The sequence below is a fragment of the Crinia signifera genome, chromosome 1, assembly GCF_055691185.1.
Source record: "Crinia signifera chromosome 1, ASM5569118v1, whole genome shotgun sequence".
Classification (NCBI taxonomy): Eukaryota; Metazoa; Chordata; class Amphibia; order Anura; family Myobatrachidae; genus Crinia; species Crinia signifera.
In genome coordinates this window covers 384,076,843-384,089,920 of record NC_139217.1, presented here as the reverse complement: position 1 = coordinate 384,089,920, position 13,078 = coordinate 384,076,843, and the positions used below count along the sequence as shown (strand labels likewise).

Here is a 13,078-nt window from a genome sequence, read left to right as displayed (position 1 = left end):
AATGTCGCTAGGAGCCTGCCTAATAAAATATCCTGCACATTCCAAATCCATCTATATCCCTGAGGTATACTGAGGTAAATGGCATGCAATTTATGGTCTAACCCAGACATGTGCAATCTATGGCCCTCCAGCTGTTGTGAAACTAGACATTCCAGCATGCCTTGCCATAGTTTTACCATTCCCTAATAGCAAAACTGTGGCAAGGCATGATGGGACTTGTAGTTTTACAACAGCTGGAGGGCCATAGTTTGGACAACTCAAAACCAGAAACTAATATTACATTTGCTCAAATCACAGAATCTGTCTACTACTTTCTACCTGTTAAGTACTGGGCCCATAGAGTGCTATTATTATTAATGTTGGGGAATCAGTGTTACCAAAAGAAAGGTGGGGCCATGATATGAAGGAGGTGTGATGGCATTGTGTTGTGGCAAGCACACAGTGCATAAATCCTGAGCACCTGGTAATGCAATACTGAACAGAGCATAGAACATCCTGTTGGAAGTGAGCTTGTGGCCCCTTGGTCGACTTGGGTCCTAATACGAATTAACCAAACCCCCAGCGTCTTCTCTGCTCCCCTGGGTCTATTACGAAAAAGAGAAAGACGCAACACTAGTTGCTCTATGACTACAGTATGAAGGGAATGTTAGTGTAACTGTGGCAATAAGATTGTGTTGTGTAATACGCCCTTTCACTGTTTATTATTTAGCGCACACATATTCCGCAGAGCTTTTACAGAGAAAATGTGGCCATTCCCATCAGTCCCTGTCCCAGCGGAGCTTCCAATCTATAGGGGTGATTCAGACCCGCTAGTTGGTGGGGTCTGCACATGTGCGAATATGGGAACGCCTTAGGCGACTTTCACTCTCGCTGGGTCCATAGTGGGTGGAATGGGGACGGTCATGGGGCTGGAGCAGGGGAACACCCAGCATTTTATGGGCATGCCCATAAAAAAATGCTGGGCGTTTCCATGCATACACAGGTGTGTCGATGCCTGCTTGGGGCAGGTGGCTGGCGTCTCATGACATCAGTGCCCGCCCCAAATTCAAATATCTGCAGCCAGGATAAAAGTCAGTTTAGATTAAAGGTGCCCAAGGTACAATATCCCTGTGCGTTTTTAACTAGATTGCATCGCATGCAATTTACATGCGATGCGGACCTAGTTAAAAAAGCAGACGTTATGTGTGATAGGATGCCCCCGGGAGCGGGCATCGCATAGCACCCTCACACCGTGTATGGGCACCTTAACTTTTATCTATGAATGGGAGAAAAATCATTCCATGGTGAGCATGCGAGTGGATGTATAGCATACACATCCACTCCACTCACACTCGTGTGGGATGTCATCCGAACTTGGGCCCTTATTCTGATTTAGTCAGACGGCAACTTGTTCGGTCGGACGGCCGATGTATTGTGTTTGCACATGTGCAGAGGCGTTTCTGCGCATGTGCGAACGCCTCGCATGTCCGAACATGGCGTGAATTCCGTGCAGAAAATTATCGGTCGGAACCATCCGAGCAGGGGGTGGAGAGGGGCGTGAAGGGCTGTTTGGGCTTATTACCATATGTGTATGCCCCGTGTTTCATGGATGTTCACTTGAAAACTCTGGGCTTACGTATGGTAATGCGGCCGTGCCGCACGTGTGAGGGGTGGACAGCTGACATAGCCGGATGTCACCTGCCCGCCCATATCCCTGCTTTCACACGGAAAGATGTCCGAGTGGTCTGGAGCACTCTGAGCTGTCTGACCGCTTGGTCCATCATTCGATGGTCGGTGACCATCAGAGAATGGGGGAGGTTCCCACATATGGGGGAGGTGTTCACATGAAACTTCCACTCGCGGTCCATTCGTTCGGCGTCTTACTGCATTCGGACTGTGTGAGCGATCCGTACAGTAGGCGGGGCTAAGAACACTCGGTGGCCGTCTGAAACACGCATCTGTCCAAGTCAACTAGAATAAGGGCCTTGGAGTTTTTCTAAAGGAGGCGTTCATTGGAAAGGCAAAACCATGCCTTGTAAATGATTGCCCCTTGAAAATAACATCCGAGTTCGTCCTGCATCCCACGCGGCTGATGGTCCGCTATTACATTTGGCAACACATGTGACACCACTGAGGCAATTTGTCACCTACACAAACTGGAGTCAGACGTTCAATGGGAAGCAGCAATACTGATTTTCCCTGACACAGACAAGGCAGCCATTCTGTAGGCCAAAGCAATATGCATCACAGCCTATGGCTATTAAACAGTTGATCTACCTAACCAAAATATTGGACAATTGGTACATTGGATAAAGGAGATTATAAGATAATCGCCCATATACTTTTATGCGGTCAAATTCAAAACCTAAATATTAGGTTTTACTTTGCATGGGGAATTTCAATCCCAGTATTGTATACAGTATGTTGGTGTTATTTGCCATATGCAGCCAGCAGGAAAGGCAGCAGTGATGTCATGCAGTACATCATCTACTAATAGAGTGATGCTCGGGTGATAATGGAGCGAAGACAGACATACATCAGATATCTGTACAGATAAGTGGAATAAGTGATGGATCTTCACCATATGGAGGCTGCCGCACAGAATAGTAGAACTCACACATGTAGGCCTTACCTGGTACACTTGGTTCTTTGGTGGGGTCAAGGTTTCTTACAGAAGCTTTGAAGTTGGAATGTGACTGAAACAGATAAGTAGACAGGGAAGGATTCCTCTTTAGGTAAGGATTTTACTACATTGCTACACACAAAGGCCCTCATTCTGGTTGACTCGCAAAGCTTTGGGAGCCAATTAAGTGCTGCCCGCATGAACTTCCGCCCAGTGGCGTAACTATAGTCCCGCAGCCCCCGCGGTGGCGGGGAGGCGCTAGGCAGGTGTGGGCGCCTGGGGGGTCTGCAGGACTATAGTTACCACCTGGTCCCGGCTCCCGACTCCTGCCCTCCCCCTCCTTACCCCATTGCCGCCGGCGCCGCTGCCTCTAACCCGACACGCAGATCTGTGTCGGGTGACAGGCGGTCCCCGGCTCCGGCTGCAGTGCTAATATAATAAGAGACACTTGGAAAATGGCTGCCCTCATAATGCTGTATGGGGGCAGCCATTTTCCGAGTGTCTGTTATTATATTAGCACTGCAGCCGGAGCCGGGGGGCGCCCGTCACCTGACACAGATCTGCGTGTCGGGTTAGAGGCAGAAGCGCCGGCGCCAATGGGGACGGGTAAGGAGGGGGGTTAATATTTCGGGGGGGGGGGGGGGGGGCGCCCGAAATGTCCTGCGCGGGGGGGTGCAAAATAAGTAGTTACGCCTCTGCTTCCGTCCCCATCCCCTTGCACGGTGAAATTCCCTGCATGCATGTGAATGGAGGTTTTGCATAAACATCCATTTGCAGAGTTGCGTGCGGGGCAGAACTCATTCGGTGGTCGGTGACCATCACATGATTTCCTATGCGCTCGCAAATCTAAGTCACTCTCTGCTGAATTAGGTTTGCCGCGCCCTGAAACGGGGGGGGGGGGGGGGCAGATGACATCCGGTGATGTCAGCTGCCCACCCAAGGCACCCACATCACTGCCAAATTACCATTGGAACGCCCTGCATTTTCATGGGGACGCCCATGAAACGCAGGCTGTTCCCATGGGCACTGCCAGCCCCCGCCGCCCCACGATGGCACTGCTCCGTGCAAATGGGCCGGCAACTTGTATCCAAGTTGCTGTGTCCATTCGCAAATGGAGCCTGCGCATGCGCAGAAGCTAAACATCGCTCCCCGGTGCGAAAGCCTCCAAACAGTAGTACAAGCGGCTCACTTCCACCCCTATACAGCCTAATATAAATATTGTATCACATATATATCTCAATATAGTTGTGAACAAATAGAAAATATAGAAGGTTCTATAAATGTTTTCATGAGTAGTCACTTTAAAACAGACTCTTGTCTATGTAATTTCTACCTGGAGTTGGTCAAGTTGTTCATCAAGAGCATCCAGAAGGTAATCACAATGGTCCCTGTGTCTTTCATCTGACCTTTCAGGGGACAAAAGGTGCATCTGAAGATCTATAGTGGGTTTAAACACATTGAATACCATAGGAACAAACCAAGCAAATCAAGTCATTAGCAACTGATTAGCTGAGTGTGCAGATCAAAAAGTGCTACAATCATAAATGTAGTCCTTTTTTAAGAACAATAAGGAGAGAGAGAGAGAGAGAGAGAGAGAGAGAGAGAGAGAGAGAGAGAGAGAGAGAGAGAGAGAGAGAGAGAGAGAGAGAGAGCCTAGGGCTGCCCTTGTCACAGAGCCAAGGTGAGGCTGGAGCAGTCATATAGTCCAGGTGGAGACTACAGTCAGAGTCTAGGCTTCCCAAAAGGTATATTTAGTAAAGCTTCTAAAAAAAGAAAAGCAGTGATGTTGCCCATAGCAACAAATCAGATAGTGTGTCTATCATATCTCTCTATTGCATCCTATAAAAGTATACAAGGGATTTTTATTTATTTATTAGAAGCTTTAGTAAATATACCCCAAGGAAGCTGGGTTCTTACCTACAGGAGGTAGGACAAGCCCTAAAACTCTAAACCCTATGAGACTCCAATTGTGAAGAAGTGACAGGAAGCAAAGGGGGATTTACTAATTACCTGGGCTGCTGTATAGGTATATCTCCTGACTATACCTATACGTAAGGTGGGCACCATCATTACCATGGTATCTTCAGGACATACTTTCCTACTTTTGAAAACTAGTTTCGGGGAGATTATAGTTGGTATTAAAATTTTGCACAGCACCCCACTGAGGGGGTGCATCATGCTCCTCCAAAAGGACGTGTCTAGTTCCATATATGGAGAGATTGTGAAAAGAGATTGTGAATATGGCACCTAGAAGCGTGGGTGTGTACTGCTACATCTGAGAGGAATCTTTTAAAATGACTTATATGCAAATGTAGATGAGCCCCAAAGCAGTTAGTAAGATCTACTATACTTGCCAAAGTGCTGGGATATGGTGCTGACGATTCACTGTAAATGTATCTATTTCTCATTCCTTTTTTCCCCAAAAATGTAACAGTGTAATGTGGGATAGGTGATATGAGGTAGGTTGGTAGACTAATGAGGGAGAGAGGGAGATTGCTGTTATTTCAGGGAGTCTCCTGCAGAATGCAGGAGGGTAGGCAGCTATGCTTCAGTAAGATGGCACTTGCATATTGAATGCAATGACTCCGGCACTGTGATATCCCTAAAGGCAGGTGTTAAAGTGTGTGTGTGTTTGGGACAACGAGGTGGAACAGAGTTCCACCGCCTGTATTGGTAGGGGGACCTAGTTCCACTTCCACCACAGCCCTGCACAGTAATTCCAAAAGAAAGCCTATCACATCTGCTTTCTTTTCCAGCAAAGCATATGTAATTTAATGCCACCACCGCTGCAGTTATGAAGAGCAGGCTCGGTGTATGCTAAAGACAAGACGAGAGGGGTCTGGAGGGATAGAGAGAGGTGGGGAAGCTGCTGGAAGGACACAGTTTGCACGGGAAATTAGTTCCACCACCTCTCTAGCACCACTTACTGAGAGTTTTGTGAAAGACATTCTAGAGAGGGACCAAGCAGTGAGATAGTGCCCTGAATGGGGGCTAGGCTGTCTGTTGTTTAGTTTCAGTTATTATGCTGCCAGTAAATCACCATTTCAATCGTCTACCTGTGGCCTCTGACTCAGCACTTAGACACTGTCCCAAATACCTAACAATTTACAGATCCATAGATATATAGATAGATAGTATAATTAAATGTATTTAAAAGAGATATATGTTGTAAGTTATTTGGTAGCAATTATATATATTTACAAAAAGGTAAATGTAATATGCTTAATCGACTTCTTACTTATGCCGATGTCCTCTTCTGTAGAATCTTCAAACTCAGTATCCTTTTCTTGCACTGTATCGGCCATGTTGTCTTTACAAGCTAAAGGGAAACAAGAGACTATATTACCACTCCTGTCTCATACTGTCTGTTCACAAGTTGAATGGATAAAAAAAAACTACAAACTAAAGGACTAGAAATAATACCGAAATTATTTTGTACAACAGAAGACTATACAATTGACTGTTAGGTCATTCTAAATTATTTTACGCAGTTCCAACTAAACACATAGAATCATGCAATCTTAATGGACTGTTTCAGTAAAATGTTGTTCAGCCACCAATATGGAAGTCAAAGAAAAGTACCAAATCCATTCGTTATACAAAAGCCATCAAAGTGTGGTTGCTCTTGAGAGATGTTGCCCATGCCATCTGGATAGCTTTCCAAAGCTTCCTGATATTTGTAAGTAAATTAATTAAATCATTGGCCACAGTTTTATTCAACAATCATTAACCAATGTTTTGCAGGGTGAGGGCAGAGAGCGGTGGGCAAGGTGCAAGAGCCTATCAATGCCGATCATTGATTTTGTGCTGGGGCGTGCCACATACCTACAAGGTAGGCCCTCGGCAACGCCCCCTCCCGTTTTCGGGAGCCAGCCCCCGCAGATCACTCTTGCTTGGCACGCAGCCGATGGCCCACCGCCGAAAGCTGGAGCCTGCCATGCAGCAGCGTGCCGAGGGTGAGTCTGCCACCTCAGCTGGTTCCCCTCCTCTTCCCGCCCTGCAACATACATCAATGCAACCACTGTGACATAGTACATAACTCATACCAAATCCCGTTACAATACATCAATGCAAAAACTTTGACATAGCACATAACTCATATAAAACACTGTTACAATAAATCACTGCAACATTTGTGACATCGCACATAACTCGCAAAACTACCTTTACCATATCGACCTGACATGCACAAAACTCCTCACGCACTTATGCTATGAAAAAGCAGTGGGTGGGTGGGATCGCGCTCCGATGCTGTGTGCCCGGCCTCCTCCCCTGCCCTGGTTTTTAACCCCTTCCCAGCCGCGCCACCCCCCCCCCCCCCCCGCGCCTCACTGGCTGCGCTTTTTGCCCCAGGTGTGAAAAGGGGGACGAGGGTACCTGGCCGACTCCCCCCCCCTCCCCCCTTATGCCGTGTCGGCGACATGCTGGGGCCTGTGCTTCCTATATACTGGTGTGAGGCTGCTGAGTTGGATCTCGCATCTAGACTGATGAGAACTAGAGTGGAGGACCCAACGGGAGGTAAGTATATGCAGCTGTAGGAGGCATCAGGAAGGGCGATGGAGCGATGTGGACTAGCAGGACAGAGAAATGGACAGTGTGGCTAGATAGGGCATAAGAGATGGTACAGAGCAGAACAGCAGACAGTGAATAGCACGGCAGGACAGTTCTATGGAAATCTGAACAGATAACCTTTTTTTTAAGGTTTTTTTGGGTGGCAATGTCTACACCAGAGCATGTGGAGCCCCAATCAGTGTAGCGCATGGCTCGCTTCTGTCACCATGCTTCAGACCACTTTACCATTCCCAATAGTCAACAAAGTCCACTTGGATATACAGCAAAAGTCCCCAAAATTTTAAAAGATCATGTCAACCGTCTGCATGTTACCCTTTTGGTATTGACTGTATCTAGACCCTGTCGACCAATCAACAGGATATCATCTGAAATGTTCTATCATTCGCTAACAAAACACAGTATAAAATGTGTCAGTGACAGGGATAGAAGCTCAGACTTCTTACAGTGTGCTTCTATCAGCAAACAAGTCATTCCTAACCCAACAGATCAAAAGGTCTCTAGAACCTTTCATCTGACTTCCTACCACAATGAGATTCAACTCATTAAACAACTAAATCCATTCTCACTTTTATGGGAAATGACACTTCAATTTAGGAGATTTAATTAGTTTTCCATCAAAGATCTTAAACACCAGTACTAATTAATCACTTAGTGCTGCTGACAGGCCCTGTGTGTCTAATTAGTATAATAATAATAATTGCAGTGTATCTGCATTAAATGTTTCTGAAAAGTGAATTCAGCTCTCTACATTCTCTAAACATGACCACGTTGGTCAGGTTATCTGTTCACTTAACCACCTAACCCTGGCCTTTCCCGGAACTAACACTACAAGCTACTTGGGTTGGATTGCTGGGTATTGAGACCCAGGTCATTTTTTCTGGCACGCTTTCATATCAAGCCACGGCCCAGATTAACCCAAGTCAAAAGCTTGATGTGAAAGGGGAAATAGACACATATACCCCTCTATCCTAGGTCCTACCCAGCGCTTTCACATTAAACCCGGGTTGCCCACTATACAGAGGGAGACCCAAGTAAATCCTTCTTATAACCCGGGTCGAATGGCTGGTTGGTCGACCCGGGTTACCGGCTTTGGGAGATGGTCCATGGAAATCTACACATGAAACCCCTCATGTCTTGGCACCAACATTAAATTGTACAGTGCATTGGCCCACAGATGCAAAATGTTACTACTGCCATGTTACAGACAGGGCCGTCTTTTCGTATGGGCTTAATGGGCACTTGTCCAGGGGCCCCAGGGGTATAATGGCCATATGCTGATAGCTGAGGATCCCCTTTTTCCAGGGATACAAGAAATTTGAAAAATCGGCCCTGGGGAGCAGGAGATATCCAACTTCAAACCAGCAGTCCACATCTGACCTGTTAATTGCAATTCCCAGTCAGATTTCTCAGGTTCTCTCGGACTTAAGGCCCCCATACACTAGCCGATTTTGGTCAGATTTAGGCCAGATCAGTCGGATCTGGCCTAAATCGGACCAAAATCGGCTAGTTTTGATGTCCCCTCAGATCTGATGCGCGGTCCCGTGCGCATCGGATCTGCGTCGGGTGGTCGGACCTGCTGCACGTCCGACCACCCGACTTGGGACCTAGTGGGGCGGTGCGGCGGTGGAGGGAGCAGGGGGGGCTGGGGACGCTGCGAGGGACACAGGCGGCATAGAGCCGGGCGGGGGGAGCCGGGAGCTGTCAGCACTGAATAAAAAAAAAAAAAGTCCATACAATGAATGGGCGGCCTGTGATTGGCTGAGCGCTCTCTCAGCCAGTCAGCAATTGGCTGAGAGAGCGCTCAGCCAATCACAGGCTGCCCATTCATTGTATACAGTAGGCTTTTTTTTCTAGCACTGACAGCTCCGGGCTCCCTCTGCCCGGCTCTATGCCGCCTGTGTCCCCCGCAGCGTCTGTGTCCCCCGCAGCGTCTGTGTCCCCCGCAGCGTCCCCAGCCCCCCGGGTTTTTTACATGTGATAAATCGAGACGATTTATCACATGTAAAAAATGGCACATCAAGTGCCAATCTAATCAAGCTCCCCCGGGGAGCAGCCGGGGAAGCTCAGGGGGAAGTCGGAGGCGACTTGTCCTAAGTACAAGTCGCCCTAGTGTATGGGGGTCTTTAGAGTTTTTCTGATAGTAGTTCCAAAAGTTTGGACTCTCCCCTTTCTGTCAACACTAGCGGCTTGTCTTTATCATGCCCAGAACCAGAGATATCAGCCTTCCAGCAGCCAGTCCCTGCTCCAGCGCCAAACATCTGGTGTGCAGTTTTATATTTGTGTCAGTGGATTGCTCTGGCTCCTGATCTCTGATCCCCAAATCCCCAGCACCTCCTGAAAGGTGGGACTCTAGGTTTTTATACTATTGAAAGCTAAGAAATCTATTTCCAGATAATGGCGATATCTGCAGTGAATCTGCCCTTCCACCCGAAAAATGACGAATATTAAGCCCACTCCGTTATCCAACCCTCCACTGCGTATAAAACACCCCCTACCTCCCGGGAAGTAATTTACAAGGGACCCTTCATTCAGCTCAGTGCCCCCTTCCACACGTTAGTGTTCACTCTCCCACCACCTGTGCAGTAAAGGAGTAATTAGCAGAAGTTACTGCTCCAAGTCCCACATGTTGAATGGAAGATAGAGCACCCCCTGCCACCCGTGGGACATCAAAGCTGCTGCGGATAGCACCCCCCACCCCTAGGATGGGAGAATGGGTAAGGGCCCCAGTGCATTGCTTTGCCCAGGGGCCCACATTGCTGTTAAGATGGCCCTGGTTACAGTCTTTGAAATATGTCAAGAGCCATTTGGTTGGTACTTTATCTCAGTCCACTTTATTGCTCTCCAATGGGTGAATTTACTAAAGAGTGAGTTTTTAAAACTGAGAGATGTTGCCCATAGAAACTAATCATATTTTGGCCCATACTTGCCTACCTTCATGAGGGAGGGAATGCTCTGTTCCTGGACTTCCCTGGTGATGTACAGTATTATTGCCATCACCTGTTGTGAAACACCTTTCTTATGCATTACCTAGCTCCACACAGGTGATGGCAATCATACATTACCAGGGAAGTCCAGGAGCAAAGCATTTTCTCCCGCATGGAGAGGGTCAGGTAGGCAAGTATGTTTTAGCCATTATCCTCTAGCACAGGCATGTCCAACGTTGGCCCTCCAGATGTTGTGAAACTACACATAAAACTATTGCAAAGCATGCTGGGATGTGTAGTTTCACAACATCTGGAGGGCCAACGTTGGACATGCCTGCTCCCGGCTGACATGCTCTAGCACGAGGTGGCCAAATCTGATCTCCAGATCTACCTGCTCATGTGCAATTAGCGCTGACTCCCGGCTGACGTGCACTGGCTGCACTGTCCCACTGGCAGTGTGGGAAGTAGCCCATAGGCTACGGTCATCTCAGAATGGCAGTAGCCCTGGGACCCGATGCTACCTAATAATGGTACATCGGGCAGCATCGCAAGCCCCACAGAAACCTATTAGGAATGTGGCTGCCGGCGGGAAAGGAGGGATCACAGCAGGAATCAGTGATTCCTCCGCGACATGTTAAGGAGGAACTTAATATTAGCGGCTAACCCGACAATGGCTGTTTTCAGGGAGTTAGCCATAGATATTTAATGGTAAATGTGCCCCTCAGTCTTTTCAGCAACAGTAACAGCTATACCAACAGCTGTGATGGTCAACAACCGCAAAGGTCATTGCATACTTAATACATGGAAGTCAACCTATTGCAGATGGTCTGTTACATGGTGTTGGGATCATTTGGTCGACATTCCTTCGGTCGACCACTGAAAGTCGACACCCTGAAAAGGTCAACATGGTCTAGGTCGACAGGGTCATTAGGTCGACACAAGCATTAGGTCGAAATGGAGATGTCAACATGGGTTTTTCATGGTTTTTGTCCAGAATGTCGCCACAGTTGCATGGCTCGCTGTGGTCACCATGCTTTGGGCACGGTGCCCCACTATGCTCGGCTTACTATTTTATTCTCCCTCCACGCCCTAAAGCAGGGATGGGGATGCTTTTTTGTGCCAAGGGCCGTTTGTATTGTGAAAAAATCCTTCAGGGGCCATATGTAAAAATTTATCTTACAAATTCTGCTGCAGCCGTCCCACGCTCCAGCGGCTGCCGCTGAATAGGACTGACAGTCTCCGGCTGCTGTTGATTAAGAGGAATCTCGCGAGAACTACCAAACTCTTGCGATAATTCCCCTGTACTTGACTCCCGGCAAAGATGCCGGCCGGGTGGGAGGGCCACTCAGACCGGCTACGGGGGCCGCATACGGCCCCCGGGCCTGAGGTTCCCCACCACTGCCCTAAAGGATAGTAGGGCATGAAATACCGCCTGCAGGCACGTCGGCTCAAAAAAAAAGTGAAAAACCATACCGCCCAACAGTCCCGTTTTTCGCAGGACCACCCCATTTTTTTTGGATGGTCCCGCATCCCACCCGGGGACGGCAGTGTCCCGCGGCAGGGGGGCAGTTGTGAGTCCTCCCAGCCTGAAGGAATAGACACCGTGCGCATGTGCACAGTGTCTATTCAGCGATACAGAGGGTGAAAGGGGGCTTGGCCCAGTGGCAGCATCATTTGCATATGACACGCCCTTATTTTCCCCCTTTTCGGTGTGGCGCGCTTCAAGAAGTTGGGAGGTATGGAAAACCCATGTCGACCTTTTGACTGTCGACCTTCCCCGTGTCGACCTAGACCCATATCAACGTTTTGAGGGTGTCGACCTTCAGTGGCCAAATTAATGAATGTCCACTTTCCTGTGGTCATCCTAGTGACCATATACCGTTACATGTGGTACTGACGCACAGGACCCATTTTGCTGCAATGTCACAAGTTGTCTGATTAATGCAAGATTTGTTATATGAGCTCCACAAAGCAGTCCGGCAGCAATGAGGAGGGTTTCCACCACTGTGCTGTGATTTATGCAGTGACCCATCAGAGACACATCATACTATATATACACAAAGATCTGTACAATGAAAATGGTTAACTATATGGCATAGATTAATAAGAACAGACAGATGCAATCTGTGATTTAGCAGATGTTGTAGAATTATAAGTCCCAGCACACCCCGGCAGGCGTTTGTTAGAAGGACATGCTGGAATGCACAGTTAGTGCAGCTGCAGAACCACACACATAACATTACACTTCAAGTGTCAGGACACACTACTTACTGTGTCACTTCTCAGGCCGCACACGGGCACCGGGGCTCAGTAGACTGATGGCACCGTTTGAAGCACTTAGAAATTGGGAATACTGTCCGCTCAAAGAACTGGTATGTGTCCCATGGCAACCATTACACGCCGGATGTCCCACCGCCGTAGTTATGGCAACCGCAGAATACTGGAAGGCGAAGCGGCCGCCGGTTGGTCAGGATGCGTTGCGGTTGCCTGGTAACGTTTTCGAAGTTGCAGTAGCGCCAGAATGTGAATGTTTAGCGGCGGAATGACCGCCGTGATGTGTGTGATATCTGGGGGATGTACTAACTATACTATAGAGGGTTTATGGGTAAGAACCGGACAGGACCCCGGAACGTTCTGGGGGCTGCTGTGACACCCTGTGTGGTCCTCTCCCTCCCCCCCACACACATGCACTTGGATCCCTACCACTGCATACCTTGGTGGTGGTGGGGTACTGTAAAGGGGGTGTATAGTGTATGTGATGGGGGTATACTGTAAAGGGGGTGTATAGTGTATGTGATGGGGGTATACTGTAGAGGGGGCTTATAATTTATGTGACTGTAGGGCATAGGTGCCGATTTATGTTTTTGCTGGTGGGTGCTGCTCAAGCCAAAAAATATAGGGGAGTGGCTTCATGGGAGCGTAGCCACAAAATAATACCAGTTTATATTACGCAGCACAGTTCCCCTTTTTACACGTTACA

At 48.2% G+C, this 13,078-nt stretch overlaps 1 protein-coding gene across 5 annotated transcripts in view; it reads right to left on the bottom strand.

The window, feature by feature from the left end:
• Positions 1 to 12,853, bottom strand: part of LOC146013531 (uncharacterized) — a 96,394-nt gene extending 83,541 nt beyond the window's left edge. Inside the window, exons 1-4 of one of the 5 annotated variants that reach the window (XM_083151530.1) lie at positions 12,370 to 12,853; positions 5,841 to 5,921; positions 3,936 to 4,039; positions 2,612 to 2,675 (exon numbers count right to left, since the gene is read on the bottom strand). In XM_083151530.1, coding sequence (XP_083007656.1) covers positions 2,612 to 2,675; positions 3,936 to 4,039; positions 5,841 to 5,907 — 235 coding nt within the window. In that variant the 5' untranslated portion in view covers positions 5,908 to 5,921; positions 12,370 to 12,853. The remainder of the gene's footprint in view (positions 1 to 2,611; positions 2,676 to 3,935; positions 4,040 to 5,840; positions 5,922 to 12,369) is intronic. The other 4 variants (XM_083151527.1, XM_083151528.1, XM_083151529.1 and 1 more) reach the window with 4 other exon arrangements.
• Between the last annotated feature and the right edge of the window lie 225 nt (positions 12,854 to 13,078).